General features: G+C 44.3%; 1 protein-coding gene across 1 annotated transcript in view; it reads left to right on the forward strand.

The window, feature by feature from the left end:
- The first annotated feature begins 4577 nt into the window (after nt 1–4577).
- The window catches only part of KPNB1 (karyopherin subunit beta 1), a 28801-nt gene continuing 8206 nt past the window's right edge, over nt 4578–25172 (forward strand). The window contains exons 1-15 of the mRNA XM_047845910.1: nt 4578–4974; nt 5078–5136; nt 7332–7514; nt 10664–10864; nt 11804–11956; nt 13814–13873; nt 14699–14788; nt 15144–15254; nt 16057–16158; nt 18459–18683; nt 19568–19759; nt 20519–20649; nt 22637–22784; nt 23110–23181; nt 24367–24511. Coding sequence (XP_047701866.1) covers nt 4935–4974; nt 5078–5136; nt 7332–7514; nt 10664–10864; nt 11804–11956; nt 13814–13873; nt 14699–14788; nt 15144–15254; nt 16057–16158; nt 18459–18683; nt 19568–19759; nt 20519–20649; nt 22637–22784; nt 23110–23181; nt 24367–24511 — 1912 coding nt within the window. The 5' untranslated portion in view covers nt 4578–4934. The remainder of the gene's footprint in view (nt 4975–5077; nt 5137–7331; nt 7515–10663; nt 10865–11803; nt 11957–13813; nt 13874–14698; nt 14789–15143; nt 15255–16056; nt 16159–18458; nt 18684–19567; nt 19760–20518; nt 20650–22636; nt 22785–23109; nt 23182–24366; nt 24512–25172) is intronic.

Below are 25172 nucleotides of genomic sequence, written 5' to 3' on the forward strand. Positions count from 1 at the left end.
AAATCCTCCCTTGTCTGCTAAGCGTTCTCATAACTAAGCCAGGAAACACATCTCTCTTCCTTCTCTGAGACTTTAGCTCCATACAGTTCTTATGGCCATTTTCATAGTCCTATGTTAAACTTGAAATGCCCAGGGGAGGGGAGCCCCAAAATTAATGTAGTCCAATGAACAAATTAACAAGAGTACCACCTTGAAGACAGAGAGGGACGAAGAGGGAATTCCAGGTGGGGGACAGGCCTGGGACAGGCCTGGGACAGTGATGAGCTACTTCTGCAGGATACAGTGACATGGTTGGCTTGATTGGACCAAAGGTAACGCATGCGGTCCAGTATGAGTAACACTGGAAAAGAGGGTGAGGTAAGTTATAAAGCACGTTATGATACAACTAGACAGTCACTTCTCACAGGCCAGAAGAACACGTTGCATGCTTAGTTATGCTTCATCCATTTCATAAATATTTGAGCACCTACCACGGTATGAGACACAATTTTAAGCGACAAACAAGACAGACATGATCCCTGCTCTTGTGGAACACGCATTCTGGTGGGGGTGGGGTCAGATAGCAGCAACAGATCATTCCGGGTATCGAGGAGTTCTGAAGATAATCAAGTAGGGTCCTGTCACAACGAGTATCTTGGAAACTACCTGAGATGGGGTGATCAAGGAACGCCTCTCTGAAGAAGTGACATCTGAACTGAGAAGAATGGGAAGGAACGACCGGGGGAGAGTGACCCAGGCAGAAGGGACAGCAAATGCCAAGGTCCTGAGACTCACAGATCAAGGTGTGTCCAAAGAACCACAAGAAGGCTAGAGCCTAGTGAGCAAAGGGCCCGGCCACAGGAAACAAGAGAGGTGTTTTATGATAATAGCATTGCTGCCCTGCTTTTCCGTGCAAATCATCTCTTTTCTAAATTACTTGGACGAAGTGTGATGTGGCAAGTCAGGAAGATGGCAATAATATTTTGCCCCATTACTAAGCAGGGGGCACTCAGTTCTCCAGGGGTTGTATTCACCTCCGTTCTTTCTCAGTGCTGAGGAAGCCACGGTTTGACCCCTCTGAGGTCAGTTAGCTTTGCGCAGGAGGAAAGGGCATCAGGCCACAGCCTGACTGCTTCTCCCCCTGCAGCCAGTCTTCTCACCCACAGGCACCGTGGGCTGCGTGACTGGGTGGGGACACGCCAGCAGGTCTGTCCCTTCACGAACACACTTGCCTCAAAGATGCCGGTGAGCGTCTCCTGGCACAAGACACTTGCAACGAGCACTTTGAGGAGAGGTTCCCGTTTATGTTCAAAATCACACAGATTCCCCCCATTTCACGGATCCAAGAGGTTAAGTAACGTGTTCAAGAGCGCACGGCAGGAAGTGGCAGAGTAAGACGAAAACCCAGTTCTCTTTCAGAATTTGTCCATCGGACATGAATATTCCTGACGTTCAAAAAGTTACACAGAATAACATTATTAAAACCTGCTGACACCAAGTGCAGCTCAAGAAATACAACTCGAATGGGGTGCTTGGGTGGCTCAGTCAGTTAAGCACCTGACTTTGGCTCAGGTCACGATCTTGCAATCTGTGAGTTTGAGCCCTGCGCTGGGCGCTGTGCTGACAGCTCAGAACACGGAGCCCGCTTCGGATTCTGTGTCTGCGTCTCCCTCTGCCCCTCCCCAACTCATGCTCTGTCTCTGTCTCTCTCAAAAATAAATAAACATTAAAAAGGAAGGAAGAACGAAGGAAGGAAGGAAGGAAGGAAACTTGAAGCCCCTGTGTACCTCTCCATTCTACCAGACCACATGGCCTCCAATTTCTCCTACTTGGGAAACACTGCAGATGCCATCACATCATCATCCATTCCCTAGTGTAAGCCAGAAGTCAAGTAGGCACCAGTGCTCCCTCCCTCTTCTTCCAATCAATTAACCAAGTTCAATTAATCTTGATATCTATTCCTATTTCCACTATAACCTCCCTTTCTCGCTTCTACATATATCATCTCTTATCTGGATTATGGCGATGGGCTCCTAACTGGTCTCCCTGCATCTCCTCTCCCCTCCTTCCAGTCTAATCTCCACATTATAACCACTGATTTTAAGACCTTAAAACAGCTGCTTTTGCTCTTAGAATACAGACAAGATCATACGCATGGCACACAATGTCTCGTATGCTTTTTCCTTTACTCAACACTCCCAACTTTATCTCAATCCCTTGGTCTCTGTGCTCTGGGGGAATTGGCCTTCTTGCAGTTCCTTATAACGCCGTGCTCCTTCCTTTCACAGGGCCTTTGCACATGCTGTTCCTCCCTTCTCCATCTGAATAACTCTTCCCTTTCTCAGGTAAGCTTTCCCTGAGCCTCTGACTGGATCACTCTTCCAACTTTACATTTGTTTATGAGATTCATTAATTAAAGCCTTTCTTTCCTAATTAGCCAAAGACCAAGAACCACTTGCTTAATACAAAATAATGCTTAATAGGTAACAGCCAATGCATATATAACATATATAACAGGCCAAGCAGTGTTCCTAGCATTTCGCATGTATTAACTCACTTAAGATCTCCCAAAAAACCTATATGAAGTAGGTACAATGATTAGCCCCATTTTACATATAAGCAAAGTAAGTCACATAGGCGAAAATGTGGCACTGCTGGGAATATGAACGCAGCAGGAAGTTTCTGGAGTCTGTGTGCTAAACTCTCATGTTATGGTGCCTCACTAGCATTTGCTGAATGCAGGATAGTGCGGAGTGCTTTTGATAGGGACTAGACAGCGCCATCAGTAACCTTAGTTCAATTAAAAAAATTATTTCACTTGGGTTTTGGTAAGGATCTTACCAAACGACTGGAACTTTGCGGCGAAACGTATATCTTCCCAGCATTTTATTCCAGCTACTTTAAAAATGTGTTTGCCCTCACTGGTATTATCATATTGAGCAAACTGCCGGAGGGCAGGAGAAAGTTGGATTGGAGTGAGGCAAAACTGTGGATCATTTGCAGTATGGATAATCCACATAAGGACAACTCAAAGGATTTTCCTGCATGCTGTCTTACTTAACCCCCACTGACCCCTAATAAAGTTACGCACACAGTACAGTTCCCCTTCAGTTAACAGATAAAGCAAAGGCTGGGGCTAGGTGGGCTGCTAAGCCATAGGAAACCAACCAGTCACAGGATGGGGTGACTGGTTGGTTTCACACTTTCAGCTTCTGAACTGCAAAGATAGCTCTAGCAGAGAAAGACCTCTTCTTCTTTTAGGGATTAAAGGTAGCTAACCAACCTTCCCTAATTCTAGAGTGGAACCTCTCAGGAAGGACAGAGTTCCTCCTAGGTTTTCCCAGTTTGGCTAGAGTAGGGTAATTATTCTGCAAGCTCAAGCTATATGGTAAAGGGCTCCACAAACTAGCTACATCCAATGAACCCTAACTCAATATGGTGAAAATGTAGTAATTCAGGAAATTCTTCACCAGGAGCCTATGTACCAATCTAAGAGGAAGTCAGTGTATGCACGTTTTCTTTATGTGCATTTTGCTACACAAAGACTTTCATTAGTTTCTTGCAGGATTTGAACTAAAAAAGGCTAAGAACTACAATCCTTTATGCCTGCGAACACATTCTTTCTGGTTCAAGAGTGTGCGTTTACAGGGGTACCTTCCCAGGTTGAAACACCTGGTAGCTAAGGATAAGGGCATCCAAATGCCCACCCCACCTTAGTTAGGCCTCAAAACCTATAAATAAGGCTAAGGGAACTGGATTAGCATTCACCTCCTGGAAGGGGAGGCTGCGTGTAAGGCCAAGGGCAGTCAGGAGCGCTTATGGTCCGTCCCCAAGCAGGCCACTAACCGGCTGCGTAATCTTGGACACGTTGCATACCCTCTCTGGGCTTCAGTTTCCACATCTGCAAACTGGAAGTTGAGCTGCACGGTCTTCAAGGTCCTTCCCAGCTGAGAGCCTGGTACCAAGTAGGCCTGGCCAAGAAAGCAGCTTCCTGTGGGCGCGGTGCAGGGCTTTAACGGTCTCCCCCGCCTCCCCCGCTAGGGCCCGCGAAACCCTCCTCGACACGCCCCTTGGAGTGACGGCGCTTTCCCAACCGCAGCCCGAACCTGGCTCCGCCCCTTCCCGGGGGCGTCCCATCGTGCCCCGCGCCGGGCTCCTAAAGCAGCGGGGCGCCTCCCGCCTTTCCGCGGCCCCGACCCCGAACTCCTCTCCCCAGTTCTCCCGGGCGCCCTATCCTATCAACGTCTCGTGTCCCAGCCAATCACGCGGGCCAAGAGTCTCGCCTTTGGTCCACCCTCCTCCCAGCGCTCAGCCGGTCTGAGCTCAAGGCCTTTACCAGGCCAACCCAATCAGCGGCTGGCTCTTGCCTGCCCCACCCCAATTTCCCTCTCTTCAGCCAACCCGCGCGCCTCGTTCCGCTGCCCGCCCAGCCAACCCGGGTCTTGAAACCAGCAGGCGAATGGGCGCAGGGCGGCCCTTCAACGCTGACCGCCTGGCCAATTGGGGATTCCGCGTGGCCAGGAGGGCAGCCAATCAACATGGAGCGCGGTGCCGCCGCGGAGAGGTCCGGCCCGAATATCCCTCCGCCTTCCTCCCTCCCTCTCTCTCCCTCCCTGCGAGCCGCCGTTCACTTACTGCCTCCCTTCCTTCTTTCTCCCTCCGCCACCCGAGCACCAGCCGCGCTCTGAGCTACCCCCGGGGTCCCTCCCCCGCCGCCAGAGGAGCAGCTGCCGCCGCCGCCAGCAGCAAATTAGGAGGGAGGAAGGAAGGAAAGGAGGAAGGAAAGGGAGCCGGGGCGACTACTAAGAGGGAGCCGGTGAATGGGCTTGTGGTGACCCCCGCCCCCCACCCCACCCTCCCTTCCCACCCGACCCCCAACCCCCATCCCCAGTTAGAGCCGCCGCCCGAGAGGCCGGACCGTCATCTTAGGAGGAATCCCCGCCACCACCTCCGCCATGGAGCTGATCACCATCCTCGAGAAGACCGTGTCTCCCGGTAGGACGCGGGGGCCGGGGGTCGGGCTGAGGTGACCGGGTGGGGGGAGGGGAAACCCTGGCCCCTCTGACCCTGTCCCCTTCCCGCTTTCCTTCCCCCCCAGATCGGCTGGAACTGGAAGCGGCGCAGAAGTTCTTGGAGCGTGCGGCCGTGGAAAACCTGGTGCGTGCCACCCCGCCGTCCCCCATCCCGCCGTCTACCCATCCCCTGCGTGCGGGCCTTCCCGCCCTCCCGGAGGCCCAGGCCTCGGGAACCCACCCCGCCCCATTCCGTCCCCCTCCCCCCCCGTCCAACCTAACCCCGCCGTCGGGAAGCCGGTGGGTGTGTCCCGCCCCGGGCCCCGGCAGCTGGCCAATGGCGCGGCGCGCCGGGGTGACTGCCGCCCAATCGCCGCGCGGCCTGAGGGCGGCGGTGCAGCGGGAGGGAGAAAGAGGGAGGGAAGGGAAGTTAGGTTGCGCGGCGCTGCGTGTTCAGCAAGGGTGGGGGTGGGGGAGCCGGGCCTAGGGGCCATGTGGAAGATCGGAGCCCAGCTGCCCGCCCTGCTCTGACCCGGGCCGGCTTCTCCTTCCAGTCCCGTGCCCCCTATGATTCTCTCCACCTACTTCCCAGAGTCTACCCTTTCCTATGTCCCTTGGTTGTGTGCTCATGGCCAGGCCTGGTACCCGAATACCTCCTAACCCATTCCGGCAATGTTTCTCCCTTTTCTGCCTGGTTATTCCTCCATGGGTTATTTAGTATTGGGTTCGGAGGGGGTTGGGGTTTTTGGTTTTTTTTTGGTTTTACTTCGATGGGTAGAGACTGATCTGTATCCATACAGCGGGCTGAGGCTCATCCTTGATCGGGCCTGTTTCCAGATGAAATCACAGAGGAAAGTTCCTCATTTTAATATTTTCAAGTTTAAGGGGTATAGAAAAAATGAAGATGAGTCCACTAGACCGGATCTCTGCATAAAAAATGTGTGATGGATGGGGTTGAAACAGCCTCTGTGGCAGTAAACGATTCTCTTTGAGGTCCCTCTTACTGGGGGGGATGGGGAGCAGGTGGAAAGGTAGTTAATACCTGACATCTTTTAAAGGTAATAGAAAATAAGCCTAAATAACGCCATAACCAAATGTGTTCCTTTGTTGTTCAGACAAAATATAAGCAAAAAAAGTGACAAGGCTTATTTTATACAAACTGCCTTAAATCCCCCCCCCCCTTATGTGCTAGTTTTTACTACTCTTTTTATCCTTAAATTTTTCATAGAAAGGGTTTTTTTCAGTAGTCAAGACCAGTAATAATACGTCCATTTGGGGTATGTTCCTGTTTCTGCCTCTGCTAATTGATAAGCGTTTTGTCTTATTCCTAACATTTTATTTCCGACATTCCTAATATTTTTTAGTGGTATATAATTAATAAAATCTTTAAGAATTATCTTCTGCTGTGACTGCAGAACTTGTTAGTGGTAAGAAATTGTCTGCTTTGGTTTTTCCTATTGGAAAACTTTTCCAATTGGACAGAGCTCTCTGTAGGGAAGAGGAGTGTGTCTTAAAATTTGTAAACAGGGAGTAGTTTAGGGGTCCTATGCGTTACAGAAGATTGAGTACGCTTTTCAGAAATGCACTATGTTTGGTGGACAGCTCAAGTCCAAAATATATAGGAGCCTTTCGTGTGTTAACTGTTGACTCTTAAACATAAAATCATTTTTCTTGGCAAATTTGCCTTGACATTTTTATCTTTCAGTTTTCTCCTGTTTCCAAATATTATGAGATTTTCCAAGTTGTCTTTTTTCATTGTTCCCCTCTTGCTGAGCACTTCAAGCTAAAACAGAGGACTAGCCTTCTAAATCTGTGTTTTAGGTTTTTAAGTATTTACCTGTGTTATACAAGATGACCTGCCTATGTGAGATCAAAAGCCACCCTGAATATCATCTTGGACTAAGATTTTTTTTTTTTTTTTTTTTTTATTTAGAGAGACAATTTTGCTTTCTACCCTGTCCTAACATATTCGTTCATTTAATAAGTGTTTATTGAGTATCAGGCATTATTACCTAGAAGAATCCTTTGACTACTAGACTGTCAAACTTATTTTTTTCTGGGAGACCTAATAGGAAGATTCGGGCACTAAGAATTATGTTGGTAGGAAAATCTGTACTCTTCCTTGTTAAGTGCTGAGTCTGTAAGGGAAGATGGATGACTTCCTTGTGGACCCTATAACATTTTTATAGAAATCTTGAAGTAGTATTGTAGCATTTTCTGAGACGTGATAAGTCCTGAAAAACTTAAGTTTCCCCCAGCATTGTGGTGCTCTGGAGCTATCCTCAATCGGTGAAATTCCCGAAAGAGATTTTCATTCACAAATGCATCTTCTCTTAATAGCCCACTTTCCTTGTGGAACTGTCCAGAGTGCTGGCAAATCCAGGAAACAGTCAGGTTGCCAGAGTTGCAGCTGGTCTACAAATCAAGAACTCTTTGACATCTAAAGATCCAGATATCAAGGCACAATATCAGCAGAGGTGGCTTGCAATTGATGCTAATGCCCGACGGGAAGTCAAGAATTACGTAAGTAACTTCATTTCCTTTTGGTCGTGTTAGCCCTCGGGAACAAGAAACATCCCTTCACCCCCACCCCATCCTTTCCTCCTGGACCCCCTGCAAGAAACATCTTGATCAGTTCTGTCGTTTACATAGGATGGAGCTGACAGTGTAATACGTTTCTGAGATCTAAGCCTCACTTAAAGATAAAAATTGTATGTGATTAAAATTTCCTTTCTCAGTTCAGCTTGTCTGTACTGTGCCATGATTTCCCATTAATGAATGCATTGGAATTTTTTTCAGAACTAAGGTAAACGGTAGCGGTTTGGGGAACTTGCATTAGATGCCACAACTTGTAGAATCTGTGGATTGACATAGTATATGAATTGGTGGTTCCAAAACTTGAACTATCCAAATCACTTAGGAATGTATAACAGTAGTATATTTCCAAGCTCCCTCCAGAGATTCTGTTTTGGAGTTAGGCTTGAGTATTTTGTAAATATTCCTGTCTTCCAACATGATTTTTTTTTCACAGCCAGCCCCTGCTCTTGTTGAAGTTCTGCTGTAGATAATTCTCATTGTTGGGTGATATAAGGCATGGCACAGTGTGGGGTTCAAAGGGGAACTAAATGGTGTCCTGGGCCTTTCGAGCCCAAAGAATTGGCAAAATAGAGTATGATGTTAATGATGCTTTTATCTACTTAGCAAATTAGGAAAACTTCCTTAAGAAACATCTGGCCTTTAATCAGGGCGTTCAAAGAGTGGACTGATGAGGTTTGAGGGAAGTAGGATGTCCCTTGCATCATGGAGTTCTTGTGACTTTGTTGTTGAATTAAAATCCATAATTCTAGCTGCAGCGAAACATTCAAAATATACGGCCAGATGTCCTCCCCACCCACCCTACTTAATGAGGTTCTTAGTGGTCTGTCTTAATGTGGATAAGGCACCAAAAACGGTAAGTCAAGCAGTTGGTCCTTGGTATTTAGGGGGAAACCGGTGGGGGGCGGGGGGGCGGGATTCCTAAATGTGTACTTGTACATGTCATGGTTCTACACATCATCTTTACTGTTTCCTGGTTTTAGGTGTCAGCATTAGGTAAATATGTGCCCCTTGAGGCAATAAGCTCTCTTTCAAGTTATATATCCCTTCCCTCTCCAGTCTTACACGAAGGTACTTATGACTGGGAACTAGATTATGAAAGCCAATTTATTTTGAATCTTTTTTGGAATATGTAGAGCTATTTCTATCCACATTGGGTCTGCTTATGTAATAACATTATAATCTTCCCTTCAGTAATTTGATACAAATGAAGCTCATTCATCAGTCACTGGAAATCTTGGTGCGTGTAGTGCCCATTCAGTTTCTCTTCTTCCTTGAATTACGCAGTAGTAAATGAGAGGAGACCTGATTAGAACTGTAATGGACTCTTTTTGGCACACCACTCTTTTAACACTTTTTTAAATTGGGGTGAATTTTGTATATGCGTTGTTGAACCCTTCTGCATGGAAAAAAAAGACCAGCTGATGTGGCCTTTTTTCCCTTTCGTAGCACCTCTGGTAATTAGTACTTTCTCAGTGTTGATGGTTATTTCTTTTTTGAAATGTGGGTCTTGGACACAGTTGAGAGCTACTTCATTATTCTTCTTATTTCTGATAATGAATATAATCATTAGGATTACCCCAGGTCAAAAAAAAAAAAATTTTTTTTCTGTACTTAGGAGTTGGACATTTGTGACCCCTAAATCACCTCAAGTAATATTAATGAAGAGTTTTCCAGAAGCAATTTAAAGGAGAAAAGATAAAGTTACAATGGGATTCGGTGCTCTCTGCATCTGTACTAGGAGACGGTGTGGCATAGTGGAAAGGCACCTTGAACTGGAACTCTTAGTCGGACTTCGGTTGATACCTGTTCGGCCCCTGCTGTTTTGGACCGGTCATCTCATCCCCACTTGCCCACTCCATGTCTTCGGTGTGCAGTTTGTCGGTGTACCATTCTAGCTCTGGTAACCCCAGAGAGCAAAGCCTTCCTTTAGAATCAATCAGAACAGTTTGTTACTGGGCAGAGCTGTTGGCAGTGGGGATAGGGGATGATATACTGTATAGGGGAAGGATGGGGAGTTCATTATTATTAGCTACAAAGCAGGATACTAAGTGACCTGACCCAGTCAGCAGAGCTGGCCTGAATATCTGGCAGCTAGTCTTTGTCCTGTGTTCATGCCAGGAACAGTTAACTGTTTGCCTTTTGAGTGCACTGGTGATTCTTAGTGAGTTCATTGACTGAATTAGCTGATTGTGGTAATGATTAACTCTGGGTCAGTTGTGGCTTCATCCTTTATCTGTACCTGTGCCTTTACCCTTTACATAAATCCTTGTATGATTATCATTTCAAAGAAGACCAGTTTAATGATAAGCACATCTCCTTTTAATTGGCGTTTCTAACTAGTTCTTGGTATCTGTTGAAAGCGGAGAGAAGAGTTCTCTGATTCTTGGGCAAACAAAACAAATCCTTCTAGATTGGAAGTTAAAGAAGGATGCATTCTTAGGTGTTGGTAACATCATTAACTTGGTGTCTGCGCTTAGTGATGTTCCCTGACCAAGGCCTTTCTGTGAAAGTCATCCCGGGTGCTAAATTGTCAACGACCAGAGGGAAGAGGCTATGTTCCATGTTTCATCAGTGGGAAGATCTCTTCCCTGAATCAGGCTAGACCATGAATCAGACCCATTTGAATGCCCCAGAGTTAGCCTCATTCTAAAACCCCCCATTTTCTGTCCACAAAATAAGGCCGTGAGCATCCTCCCATTGTACCACCACCAAGGAGCCTGGAAGGTGAATTTTGTCATCCCTTGCCTTCTAACGTTGTCTCCCTTCTGACTGTTGTTTTCTTACGTTGCATTGAATGTTGACGTGAGGTGTCTGTCTGGCTTTGGAGAATTCCATTTAGAAGCAGGGGGCGGTTAGTTTTGTTTCTAGACTCTGGGACAATGTTGATGATGCAGGTATTAGTACTGAGGCTGGTTTTGTTTTTGTTTTTTGACAGCGGACTATACCATTTAGGCCTTTTCTACTTTCGCATGTTGCAGAAAATTGAGACTGATATAAGAGGTTTGGCGGTAGGCAAAATGTGTTCAAATATTATTAGAAATTGATATCTTTCATCTTGTTTTGTGTGTGTGCAGGTTTTGCAGACTTTGGGCACAGAAACTTACCGGCCTAGTTCTGCCTCACAATGTGTGGCTGGTATTGCTTGTGCGGAGATCCCAGTGAACCAGTGGCCAGAGCTCATTCCTCAGCTGGTGGCCAACGTCACAAACCCCAACAGCACAGAGCACATGAAAGAGTCGACATTGGAAGCTATTGGTTACATTTGCCAAGATATAGTAAGTACTGCCTTCTGTATCCAACATACATAGCTCTGATTCCCCCTGGTTGTCCCATGCATGGTATTACGATTGTTCTTTATCATACGATGGAGGAATCCAAGCTACTACAGAGTGTTTTTGCAAGTAGGACTGCTTTTTTGTAATCTAGACTTTTATATTTGGATAGCTGGCTTATCCTCATACTGCTAATCATGCCCTAACGTAAAGAGACTTGAGGGTTGCAAACTCAAAAGTAGAAATCTGTATGCTTGGAGAGGCATAGATTCTAGACTCTTAAAGGAGGATATTCTCTGCCTTAGAACATCCCTGACCTGGATCCCTTTCTCAAGATCCTCAGTGTACCAAGGACGCTGTGTTATTTTTCTTCATTTATTTTTTTTTTTACAGAAACAGTTTGCCAACCCTTGCTGTAGTTGGCTTAGCCACCATAGGCACAGCATAGTTTGTGAAATGCAGCCCTCCTGGGACTCTGGCTGCTGCTGAGGTTACCACCCTTGGTGTCTGTTTTCATATACAGACTTGATGAAGCAAAGACGTCCACAACACTTTACCTGGACTTAGACTGCCTAGATGGTGTGCCTAGGTATTGATCCTTGGTCCTCAGAAGCTTTACTTCTGTCGGTACAGATAGACTAGAAAAAACACCAGCCTGCCATTTCCCTTTCACAAGAGGGGGAAGAAAAAGTCAGCATTACCTCATGTCCAGAGTCTTCGTGCTAAGAAATCAGATGAAGTTGATGAGTCTAACTTGTTTCAGATTGATTTTGGACGACTAGACCTTGGGATATTTTGCAGGTGATTTGTCCCTAAATGGAAATGTGTGGAAAGAGATCAGAGAAAGTCATGATACTCACTCGAGTGATTTCACAGTTAAAAGGGCTGCTGATTAGTCATGAGCTCATTATTTTACTCACTGCGCTTCTCTGCTCGTTTCAGGACCCAGAGCAGCTACAGGATAAATCCAATGAGATTCTGACTGCCATAATCCAGGGGATGAGGAAAGAGGAGCCCAGTAATAATGTGAAGCTGGCGGCTACTAATGCACTCCTGAACTCATTGGAGTTCACCAAAGCAAACTTTGACAAAGAGGTGAGTCTGTTTCGACAAAAAGGTTTAGAAGGTGCGGAGTAACAATTAAATGAAAGGGCTTTTTGTTTTGTTTTGTTTTGTTTTGTTTTAAGTTTTGTGATTTAGTGCACTACTAGGTGCACTCATTTCCATTCAAGATTTGTGTTATGTAAGAAATGGTCTTGGAGTAGGTGTTTGCCTTTTTTCATGAGGCTTTGGGGAAAATGTGATCTGAAGTGTTTCTAAGCTTAGGTTTTTCCTTCTGCAGATCAAAATGTGGATGTGCTCTGAGATTTTAAAAATACGACAGAAGTTGTAAAGCTTACTTCAGAAGGGTGGGGGGCACCTGGGTGGCTCAGTGGGTTGAGCATCTGACTTAATTTCAGCTCTGGTCATGATCCCAGGTCGTAGGATAGAGTCCTGTGGCGTCTCTGTGCTGAGCGTGGAGCCTGTTTAAAATTCTCTCGCTCTCTTTCTCTGTAAAGAAAGCAGGGGGTTGGGGGGGTAACTGGCTGGCTCAGCTGGTAGAGCATGTAACTCTTTGATCTTGAGGTCACATGCTTGAGCCCCATGTTGGCCATAGAATGTACTTGAAAAAAAAATGATAGAAGTTGAACTATTTCACACCTCCTTAGAAGGGTGCTTTTGAAAATTAATATATAAAGAAAGTTTATCTTGCCTGAAAGTATTTCCCCCTATTACTTAAGTTCTGTTAAAATCTATAGTAACCTAACATTTACATCTTAACCATTGTAAGTGTACAATTCAGTAGTGTTAAACATATTCCCGTTGTTTTGCAACCAGTCTCCAGAACTTTTTCATCTTGCAAAACTGCAACTGTATGCATTAAACAACTCTCTGTTTTCCCCTTCCCAGGCCCTGGCAACCACTCTTTCACTTTCTGTTTCTGTGAATTTGATTACAGTAGATACCTTATTTAAGTGTAATCAATCATACAGCATTTGATTTGCCTTTTGGTGACCGGCTTATTTCATTTAACATGATGTCTTGGGTTCATACATGTTGCAGCATGTGTCGGAATTTCCTTTCTCAGGCTGAATGATATTCTGTTGTGGGTATACATCATGTTTTGTTTATTCATCTGTCGGTGGACATTTGGGTTGCTTCCTTTCATCTTCTGGCTGTTGTGAATACTGCTGCTATGGGCATGGGTATACAACTAGGTCTTTGAGGCCCTGGTTTCAGTTCTCTGGGACATATATACTCAAGTGGAATTGCTGGATTATATGATCTGAAAGTTTTTTTGTATCTATGTGTGTTGACACTTCAGCTGTGCTTTTTGCCATTTCTTGGTCTTGTGGACAAAGTAGGGAGGTCCAAGAAGACAAAGCAAATTGTAATTCTAATTGTTTAGAAAATAGGCTTTTTCCTTTCACATTTCAGAAGACTTAGCATAGTAGCAAATAAGTTCATTGCTCTGTTCTCCGGTATCTTACCACATTTGATGGGGATTCGCCACCTCCCGGAAAACAAATTTGTCCCCTAAGTAAAGCAGATGTTTTGAATTCTCAAATTTTAAATATAAAGAAATGGATTTTCCTAATGTAGGGATTTTTGTTTGTAACCATTTTTATTTAAACTCTGTGACCTACATTTTCCTTTCTACTTCCTCCTTGGAGTCTTGTTAGTGAAGGTCATTTTGGGGATTAAAAGATTAGGGACCTCTTTAGAGGGCAGGTCATATAATAGACACTGGGGGCAAACTCTTTTATAGCTTTCACAGTGCCATTACTATGTCAGGGCAAAGCTGCTCAATTGGTCCAGGGTTATGGGAGTGCTAGGTTTTCCCTGAAGAGGTAGTCTAGGATCTTCATATATGTGAAGAATCTTATTCTCTTCTTTTTATTCTTCCTACAGTCCGAGAGGCACTTTATTATGCAGGTGGTCTGTGAAGCCACACAGTGTCCAGATACAAGGGTAAGTATGAGGTCAGATAATATCTGTCTTCCATCTTTCCTAGGAAACGCCATCTCTAGCATAGTAGTTTGAAATGTTGGGAATCAGGGGCACCTGGGTGACTCAGTTGGTTAAGCGTCTGACTCTTGGTTTCAGCTCTGGTCATGATCTCATGGATCGTGAGTTTGAGCCCCACGTCAGGCTCTGTGCTGACAGCACGGAACCTGCTTGGGATTCTCTCTCTGCCCCTCCCCTGCTTGTACTGTCTCTCTCCCTCTCAAAATAAATGAATAAACATTAAAAAATAAAAAATAAATAGATGTTGGGAATCAGGTGATTTCAGAAATAAGGTTTGGCTAACATCTAACATTGTTTTTAGTACAAGAGGGAAAAACAGTACTTGGAAAGTTAACATAATGTAAGTTGCTATGGTCTTATAAAACGTTTAAGGAAGAAATGGTTTTTCGTCCCCCTTGCTACTTAATTGCTGTAATTACACAAGTGATTGTTTTTCATTGTAGCCATTGGAACAGCTTTTGCTGTTGCTGTAACCTAAACCTTGACCCTCGAGACAGGTGGGAGTAACATCCAGTCTCAGTGGCATTTGTGACTTTAGTCCCACCATAGGTTCCACAGGCACCTTTAAAGTTGAAAGAAAGAGGAAAAATAAATAGGGCTAGTGAAAAAAACTAAGGAAAGAGATTGATTTTTGGGAAATGATGATATTACCCAAATGTACCTCAACTGACCCTTTAGGTTACTGTCCCATTTGTGTGAAGTAGTTCTATATCTTTGTCAGACTACATTGTTAAGCTAAATAGTAAAGTAATATTTTCTTCTTAAAAGGTACGAGTGGCTGCCTTACAAAATCTGGTAAAGATAATGTCCTTATATTATCAGTACATGGAGACGTATATGGGTCCTGCTCTTTTTGCTGTAAGTATTTCTGTTCTGTGTATTTCAGCATGTAGCTAGTTGCAAAGCCCATCGTTTTTGCTGCCTTGTTATTTCTGTAATTTTTTTACTCAATGTTATGAAATCAAGAAAACTCCTGGAGTCCTGAGTGTTAATGTTGACGCTCATCACTAATGTACTAAGCAGACTTGTACTATCTTTGTGCTGGTAAAGAGTGTATTTTTAAATCAGTTTCCTGTTTCTACCTTTCCTTCCAGACGTAGCATTCATAAGTCTACGTTTTTGACACTTGAGTGTCTGTGGTTAGAAGCAGGGGTCTAACTTGAACTAGCACTCATCGGGGTCTGCGGTGTCATTTTTTTTTTTTCCTCTTAAGATCACGATTGAAGCAATGAAAAGTGACATTGATGAGGTGGCCCTACAAGGGATAGAATTCTGGTCCAATGTGTGTGATGAGGAAATGGACTTGGCCATTGAGGCTTCTGAGGTGAGCCTGGGAGAAAGTCGGTGCCGGGGGGAGAGGGCTGTTTCCCTTTGGGCTTTGGGACATAGCTCCTTTATGGGCATTAGTCTCCTCTGGGAAGGCCTTGTTTTGACTCGGCTTAGAGGGCGTCTCCCATTTGTAGAGATTTTGCTTTCTCTGCTAGCCAAAGCTTCTCAGGAGGGAGACAGACCCTTAGTGAGGCATGTCATGCTTTTACCGATCAGCCAGACAGGATTTATTATAAATGTTGGTATTAGTACCGTGAACACAAGGGGGCAGCTGGCAGTCACCATTTAATGAGGTGATGTCTGACGCCGAATTATTTCCCTTTGGAAGTCCTTATGCAAGCACGGGATGCATAATTGCTAGTTTACTAACTCTGGTGAAGGAATTTGATCTAGACAGAGGGGTTAGTTCTGCACTTTGCAGTCTTTGAACTCAAGCTTTGTTTCCAGCTTCACTGTCTTGCACACTAAGAAACAGTTTTATTTTTGGCATCATTACGTAAACTTAGTACATCTCTTGATCCAAAGGTTAGTTAGATGACATCTTGTTAATATGAATTGAGCTTGTGAAAAAGGAATGTAGTTCTTACGATTGCCTTGGCCCTTTAAGGTGGATTTATATGTATGGCCTAAAAGAATCCCATTGAAGTAGACCAAAAAGTGAGCGCCTCCAGAGATCACAGCAAATGTTACATTTGCTAGGTGTATTTCTGTACAGACCCCTGGGCACCTCTTATTGTATGCCTCTAGTATCCGCCTGTTTGCCGCCGTCCAGAATTTGCTTTTATGTTTTTCCTCAGGCAGCCGAACAAGGACGACCTCCTGAGCACACCAGCAAGTTTTATGCCAAGGGAGCACTCCAGTACCTGGTTCCCATCCTCACACAGACACTAACCAAACAGGTGAGTTACCTCACAGATCTAGCCGGGGAAGCCGTGAAACCTTGTTGAGGATTGATTTGCTGCGGAACAGTTTCCGTGAGGGAACTCGGCAACTCTTCAGCCGGTTGGTGTTCTGTTCCGCTTGACTCGGGAACAGCCAAACAGATCTCTAAGATTCTGAGTTGTTTGTGAGGGAGGACTGGGTCTGACCGTTTCAGTCTTGATGGCAGACGAGCTACATCCGCTGCTGCTCTGATTTGAGCCTTGTCCAAAGGCGTGCGGGGGGGACCTACGCTATGAAAGTTGCAGTGAAGTTAGCGAGAGAGATGTACTAGTTTAGGCCACTTAATTTATCTGCTAACATCTGGATTGTTTTCATGAGTTCACAGTACGTGTGTACGCTTTTCAAATGTTGGTGAGGTTGGCTAAGAATTATTCACATCCCAGTGAAGGACGTCAACCCGTGGAAGAAATTTCTGATCCTTCGTGATTATTAACATCCGTAAGATTCGGGACAAAGGAAAAATAATGACTTCATAAAGATGGGGGTAGAGGGGCGCCTGGGTGGCGCAGTCGGTTAAGCGTCCGACTTCAGCCAGGTCACGATCTCGCGGTCCGGGAGTTCGAGCCCCGCGTCGGGCTCTGGGCTGATGGCTCGGAGCCTGGAGCCTGTTTCCGATTCTGTGTCTCCCTCTCTCTCTGCCCCTCCCCCGTTCATGCTCTGTCTCTCTCTGTCCCAAAAATAAATAAACGTTGAAAAAAAAAATTTAAAAAAATAAAAATAAAAAAAAAAAAAGATGGGGGTATAATGGATATATATAGAAGTTTATTTTATAAGAAGTGTATCTTGGCATCGTTCCCTTTTGATTTGGGGCATGACAGTTTTTCTTGGTGTGGTGTTTGGAAAGATTGTGTATCTCCTCCCTCCTGATACATGTAAAATATTACCAGAGGGCTGGGAGTGCTCTGAGGAAACCTTGTTGTCACTTTGAGCACTGTAGAATTTCCTTGGAAACAGGGAGGTTACTTGGTTTTAGGAAAGTACATGACTTTCAGTACAACAGTCTCAAAAGATACGTAGAGACGTATTTGGTTTGAAGTGGACTGGGTTCTCTCTCAAATTTTGTCTCATCTTTGAGTTTTACAGCCACTTTTTATCTCTTGACCTTAGCGTCTTCGCTTTTGTTTATTTTTGTTGTGTTTTTCGCATTTGGGAACAAATCATTCTTTAGGTGTGTAATAATATCCCGAAGGTGCCTAAGGCAGCCTACCTTAAATTGATTGTGTGGTGTGAGTAGCCCCAGTAAGGAAGCTAGACCTTGAATTCTAGTTTCCGGAGAAGTGCGAATGGAATCTTGGTTTTGACGTTGGTTTTGGTTTAACTTTTCATTGAACTGTAATAATTATTAGCACACCAGAAGCCGCCTGACGGCTTCCTCCGAGTCATTCACTCCCTCACCTTTACTACTGTAAATTAGTTTTGCTGATTTTGGCCTTTACGTAACTAGAATCATACGGCATATACTCTTGCTCTGCCTTTCACTTGCCGTGTGTCCCAGTTTCATCCTTCTTGTTGCATGTAGCGGGCGTCGTCTGTGTCCTTGTGTAGTATGAAGTGGGACTTCCCTCTGTCTGCATCACAGGCTATGCTGCGATGAGTCTTTATGGAAGCGATTCAAACATAAAGGTTTTCATGGGGTGGCTCAGTCGGTTGAGTGTCCCAACTCTTTTTTAAAAAAAATTTTTTTTTTTAACGTTTTTTATTTATTTTTGAAACAGAGCAAGACAGAGCATGAACGGGGGAGGGGCAGAGAGAGAGGGAGACACAGAATCGGAAGCAGGCTCCAGGCTCTGAGCCATCAGCCCAGAGCCCGACGAGGGGCTCGAACTCACGGACCGCGAGATCGTGACCTGAGTTGAAGTCGGCCGCTTAACCGACTGAGCCACCCAGGCGCCCCGAGTGTCCCAACTCTTGATTTTGGCTCACGATCTCCTGGCTCATGAGATTGAGCTCTGCGTTGGGCTCCACGCCGACAGCATGGAGCCTGTGGGGGATTCTCGCTCTGTTCCTCCCCTGCTCACGTGCCTGTGTGCTCTCTCAGAATAAATAAGTCAAGTTTAATATTGTATATACGTATATATACGTTTGTACGTGTAAAGGTTTTATATTTTATTTACATCCGCAAAACTTAAGTTCCAGTGACATCTGGGAGTAGTCAGAAGACCTTTGGAGGTAGTGATTTTTTTTTTTTTTTTTTTTTCTTTGAGTGGAAGTGATTCTTTGAACAAAAACTGAACTAGTGCCACATTCTCTTCATCAGGACGAAAATGACGACGACGACGACTGGAACCCCTGCAAAGCAGCAGGCGTGTGCCTCATGCTTCTGGCCACCTGCTGTGAAGATGACATCGTCCCACATGTCCTCCCCTTCATTAAAGAACACATCAAGAACCCGGATTGGCGGTACCGGGATGCAGCAGTAATGGCTTTTGGCTGTATCTTGGAAGGACCAGAGCCCAATCAGCTCAAACCACTAGTTATACAGGTGAGGCTGGGGGCTTTTAAATGGGATATTTATTACTTGAGCTTTTTTACTTGAGAGTGTGCCTTTATTTTAAAAACAAAACTGTACGTAGTCCTCCACAAAGGTAATTTCTGGATTGTTAACAAAACTCAGGACTTGACAGAAAGGCAGAAAAAGTCCCCTTTAATCACGTGCTGAAGGATAACATTTTTAACTCTTAGCGTTGATCTGTGTCACTGTCTTCTGTGTGCACATGTGTGTGCGACAGGATGGGCATCTTCCTGTGCAGCAGTCTCAGGACTTGTGTTTTCACTTACCTGCTGTGTCATTTTTATGTGATGATTCTGTCCTTGGGACACAATGATAGCTGTGTAACGAAAAGTCTTGTGGAAACAGGGTGTTTATTTTACTATTACAAAGCGCTGTGAGAGCCCATTGGAACGGAGTGCAGTGCGGTGGAACTCGGCCTCTCCCAGTGGAGCCACACGCCATCGCCACTGCACGGAGGTGCACTACCTGAGAGATTCGGCGGAAGTCTGCTGGAAGCTTTTTCTTGCTAGACTTCTAATAAAACTCTCTGCTGGGATTTGGTGAAGAGAGGACTGTTCACTTTTCCTTTTGTTTTTATCATACTGTTGGATACAGGACAGACGTATCTTCTAAAATGACACACTGTCTTGATGCTTTGGGTTAAAACCCAACCATCAGGGGGCACTGGGTAGCTCAGTCAGAAGACCGTGTGACTCTTGGTCTTGGAGTCGTGAGTTGGAACCCCATGTTGGGTGTAGAGAGTACTGAAAAAAAATTTTAAGGAAAAATCCCAACCATCGGCATTTCCTCCTCTGAGGTGTCAGTCGACATGAATCTTAATCTTTGCTTCGCTTTGCTAATTGCTATATTTGCAGGCTATGCCCACCCTAATAGAATTAATGAAAGACCCCAGTGTAGTTGTTCGAGATACAACCGCGTGGACTGTGGGCCGAATTTGTGAACTGCTCCCTGAAGCTGCCATCAATGATGTCTACTTAACTCCCCTGCTGCAGTGTCTGATTGAGGGCCTCAGTGCTGAACCCAGAGTGGCTTCAAATGTGTGCTGGGTAAGGGCTCTTCTTTCCATGGAGATATGGAGCTGGGCTGAGCCATGGGCAAGGAGGTAGGAGGTGTGGGAGAGAAATGGGTCTACCTTACTGGAAGGCCTTTTCTGAATAGCATCTCCTTTCTCATTTCTTCAATTAAAATGTGGGGGATGCCAATTGCATGAGCCAGTGGGAGCTGTTGACTCATGGTGAACTGGTTCCCAAACCATTTAGAACAGTCATGCTAACCCGGTGGGAAAACTATCTGGACCTGGTTTTCTTTCTTCAGTTGCTTGGGGAACAAGAAATTTTGATTAAGGTAGAGAGTTGCTAGCTACAAAAACTACCATTGCTGAGAAGGGGGCAAAAGAGAAGGCAGGTAGGCGGCCCGAATGCTGAGTCAGTGCAGGCTGAAGGTAGTTCATTAGGGACCTTTGGGGGTGTGGGGGAGGAAGTTCAGACAAGGAAGGAGTGGGGCTAAAAAGCCTTTCTGTAAGTGGAAAAAGAAATGACGTAGTGGCAGGTATTTGTGGTAGATGAGAGAGTTTGGGGTGGGACAAACAATATAAATAAACAAATACATAAATATTTAATTTTAAGGATACCTCTTGTTAAGTGATTGTCTTAGGACTTTGACAGGAAAAGTTGAGGATTCACTAGCATTGATTTATTCTTAGGTCAGTTGGAAACGAACACTGCCCATAGTATGTTAAGGAGAAATGAGGTTGTCCTGGGGAGGGGTTCTTTTCAGGACTAATGTTGACTCTGTCTCTGTTTAAGGCTTTCTCCAGTCTGGCTGAAGCTGCTTATGAAGCTGCAGATGTGGCTGATGATCAGGAAGAACCAGCTACCTATTGCTTATCTTCTTCTTTTGAACTCATAGTTCAGAAGCTTCTAGAAACTACAGACAGGTGACTGATATATACAGAAGTGGGTGGTATCTTTGCATCCAAATCCTTTTGCCTTGTGTGTGGTGGGGGGGCGCCTCTGTATAACCTAATCATGGGAACATAGTAACAGGAAGCATTAAAAGAGTTTTCTGGTACACTACTTGTTTAAATAAGAGAAAGGGACACCTGGCTGGCTCCGTCGTGAGAGCATGCAACTCTTGATTTCACTGTCATGAGTTTGAGCCCCATGTTGGGGCTAAAAAATAAGAGAAGAAAATACATGGGCGCCCTGGTGGCTCAGTCGGTTAAACGTCTGACTTCGACTCAGGTCACGATCTCACAGTTTGTGGGTTTGAGCCCCGCATTGGGCTCTGTGCCCCTCCCCCACTCACACTCTGTTTCCCTCTCTCTCTCAAAAATAAACATTTAAAAAAAGAAAATACAGACTATGTCTACCTTAGAATGTTGAGGTTACAAGTGAAGTCAGAAAATAGTCTCATATAAAGAGGAATTGGTCTAGAGAGGTCCCTTCGTTTTTCAGTGTCTACTCGTAACAGGAGCCTTTGATTATGGTATAAAGGAAATCGTAGCTCTTATTATGGATTTAATTGCCACACCAGATCATTAATTACTACTTTTGAAAATAGGTGAAGAACTTGGCATTAAAGTGCAGCTGTTTTAGAAGCGAGCTTTTGAAAAAATTTTTTTAAAGATTTATTTTTAGGGGCGTCTGGGTGGCTTAGTCGGTTAAGTGTCCGACTTCAGCTCAGGTCATGATCTTGTGGTTCATGGGTTCGAGCCCCATGTCAGGCTCTGTGCTGACAGTTCGGAGCCCAGAGCCTGCTTCAGATTCTGGGTCTCCTCTCTCTGCCCCTCCCCCACTTGTGCTCTGTCTCTCTCAAGAGTAAACGAACATTAAAAATTAAAAGAAAATATTTTAAAAAATAAAGATTTGTTTTTAAGTAATCTCTACCCCCAATATGCAGCTCGAACTTAACAACCCCAAGAACGAGAGTGACATGCTCCACCACCTGAGCCAGCCATGCGCCCGTGAAATGTAGTTCTAAGGGGTTATAAGTTGGAACGACCTTTAATTTTGGTTGTATGTGAGCTATACCTAAAGCCATGCTCAAAAGAAACCATTAGGAAGAAGGCTGGGTTTAAACTCTTCCATGCTTCCTTAGTTTATCTTTACTTCTCTGATCAAGAGTATATATAATACCATCTTTCACAGATGAATGAAGAAAATTATCTTTTTCTTAGCTATTCAGGCAACGTCTTCATTTGTCCACATGCTTTCATCTGCATTTTATTTTTATCCCCTCCCCCCATAAACCTAAATTCTTTTTTTTTTTTTTCTTTTAATGTTTATTTTTGAGGGGGGGGGAGACACAGAATCTAAACCAGGCTCTAAGCTGTCGGCACAGACAGCACAGCTCACGGGGCTCAAACCCACAAACGGCGAGATCACGACCTGAGCCAAAGTTGGATGCTTAACTGGCTGAGCCACCCAGGCATCCTTCAGCATTTTAAACTAATTTGTTTCCCTATAATGTCAGCCCATTTCCAAAGAGTTATTCTAAAGTTTAACCAGCTCTGGAGACCCATAATGAAGATAGCCGTTGGCTTCACAGTTGAAAATTTATTTCCTGGTTGTATTGTGTTGTCAAACTCAAACCACGTTTGCAACCGTACCAGTTCTAGGATCCTTATTTTCTTCCCTTTTTGTTTTTTTTTAAACGTTATTTTTGAGACAGTGTAAGTGGGGGAGGGGCAGAAAGGGAAACAGAATCTGAAGCAGGCTCCGAGCTCTGTGCTGACAGCTCTGGGCTCAGACTCACAAACCATGACATCATGACCTGAGCTGAAGTCAGATGCTTAACTGACTGAGCCACCCCCCAGGCGCCCCATAGGATCCTTATTTTCTTTGCAACAAGGTCTGTGTCATAACAACTCTATTCTTTTTCTCAGGTGAGACTTTAAGATTGTTGTTGTGTCTTCCTTACAGACCTGATGGACACCAGAACAACCTGAGGAGTTCTGCATATGAATCTCTGATGGAAATTGTGAAAAACAGTGCCAAGGATTGTTACCCTGCGGTTCAGAAGACTACTCTGGTTATCATGGAGCGACTGCAGCAGGTGCTCCAGATGGAGGTGAGACTGGGCTTTCCTGGCTTGGTCGGAGGTGGGAGGCCCATCCTCTTTTCTTGGTGTTTATATTTACGTGTAAATATATATTTTCTCAGAATGATGTAAGGCTTATACAAAAAACGTTGCCTCTTTAAATCTGCATTGCTCATCCCAGTTACTTAGACACATCACATCATATACATCTGTGAGTTTTTTATTTCCTACGTTAGAATCAGTAAAGATTATTTAATGGTCTTGCTAAACCCAGCAAAAATGGAAGCATTGAGGAAGTTTAGCGCTCTTTTAGAAGGTGTTTATTCAGAATATGATGATCTTCTTTTCTTTGTAGTCACATATCCAGAGCACATCGGATAGGATCCAGTTCAATGACCTTCAGTCTTTGCTCTGCGCAACTCTTCAGGTACAGTGGTGCTTTATCGCTTACCAGTTCTGAGGCCGATCAGAAAGTGTTCTCTTTTCTGTCAAAAGACAGAATTTGTCTTTTGCCCAATTTAGGGGAGGAAACTGCTCGTTTTATGATGTTGTACAGCTATGTTGTGTTGGCAGCTTCCAGTCTTGGTTTTTTTATTGGGTTGTCCAAATGTAGCCCAGCCAGATTTGGCTCCCAGCTGTGGTTCACTCAGCTGAAAACATGAAGCCTTGAGTTTTTCTGCCATCGTCTTTTGAAACAACAGTTCCTATTGGAAGCTTTATTATAACTTACGTCATTTATAGTACCTGTTATTCAGAGGAGTCTTTTGAGGGGAGACCGGGAATCTTTAAATCAAACGTCACCCATTCATGACTGGACTCATGGAGTGGCTGAGGTGCTATTCCCTTTTTTAACCAAAGGTAGGAAAACCCTGGAAATTGTCTAATGCTTACATAGGTACTAGGTTTTAGTATTGAGTGATGCTAACTAGGTCATCTTCCCTATGAACTCTCTTTTCTTTCTTAGCCAAAGTTAATGTTTTTTAAGCTTGACTGTTAAGGTCTTTCTGTAGTTATCCGACAAATTCAGGAATGATCTGGTAACATTAGTTGAAACAAATTGAAGGCTAAGGAGGGAGGTTTGAGGAATATTGAATTAGGATAATTCAGTTGGTTTTATTTTATCAAAGCTATTTCTTTCTTATCATCTGTAAATAGGTTAGGATATAGGAAGGATTGCTTTTTTGTTTTATGAGTAGGAACTATAATATAACCTGTTCTTCTTTAAAGCTGAAGTAAATTCAAGTGCCATTCCAGGAAGATTGGAATATGGAGGCTACTGATGGGTTTATCAGACATAAATGAAATGCAGAAGAAATGAGTTTATGTACCATGGAAGATCATCTTGTGTTCATTCTGAATTGGGGAATAGAAGGGATCTTAAAATGCATGTTTTGTTGCAGGTGATTTACACTGTGAAAGCTTTTGATTACAAAAAGTGTATTTGGCATTTCCAAAAAAAAAAAAAAAAAGGCTAGAAATTCAAGGAATTTAATTGATTTTTTTTTTTTTTTTTTTTTTTTTTTTTTTTTTTTTTTTAGGAAGGTATGTTTAGTGTTCTGATTAGAAGGTTTAGAATCAACAGATCCTGAACTCTTTCTTGTTCATTTCACAGAATGTTCTCCGGAAAGTACAACATCAAGATGCTTTGCAGATCTCTGATGTGGTCATGGCCTCCCTGTTAAGGATGTTCCAAAGCACAGCTGGGTCTGGGGGAGTGCAAGAGGATGCCCTAATGGCAGTTAGCACACTGGTGGAAGGTCAGTGAGCCAAAATTGGGCAGGGAGTGTCTTTAGGGTATGGGAGTTTCAATGGCCATGGGAAATTTTTGACCAGAGAAAGCATAGTCCTCTCTTCTCATTTACTGGGGCATGACTGGAGTGCAAAGTTGGGTTGAATATAAGCATAACTTTGTGTATAACTGCTTTGCCACTCTCACTGAAATAAATGGGTGGCCAGTTTGCATCTCAGATTGGCAACTGTTCTGGGGAAGAAACTATTATCATCTACCCCATGTTCGTCAGGTTCCTTTTAACCCTGAAAGTCTACTTGCTTTATTGAAGTTTGGTTCCTTTCAAGGATGGAGGAAGGAAAGGTTTCTGTTTTCTTTGCTGGAACTTGCTACCTTTTGGTTCATGTTGTAATGCTTCAGACTCCAGGTTGACACATCATGCATGGTTCCTCATATGGGATGGAGTAAAACATTGAGAGTTCTAGGAATTAATTGGTTTTCTGGTTGTTATATGTCTGACTATACAAAATTGCTTTGGGGGAGCCACGTCTGCTTAAGACTCTTCGAAGGGCCATTTAAAAGCACATTAAAGAGCACTTCAGAAACCTGGAATGCTTCTTCAGGGATGGCCTGTAAAGTGTATTACCAAGGCCATTACCAGAGGACTACTTCTCCGAGGAGCAGACCTA

Source organism: Prionailurus viverrinus, unplaced genomic scaffold, assembly GCF_022837055.1.
Source record: "Prionailurus viverrinus isolate Anna unplaced genomic scaffold, UM_Priviv_1.0 scaffold_35, whole genome shotgun sequence".
Taxonomy (NCBI): Eukaryota; Metazoa; Chordata; class Mammalia; order Carnivora; family Felidae; genus Prionailurus; species Prionailurus viverrinus.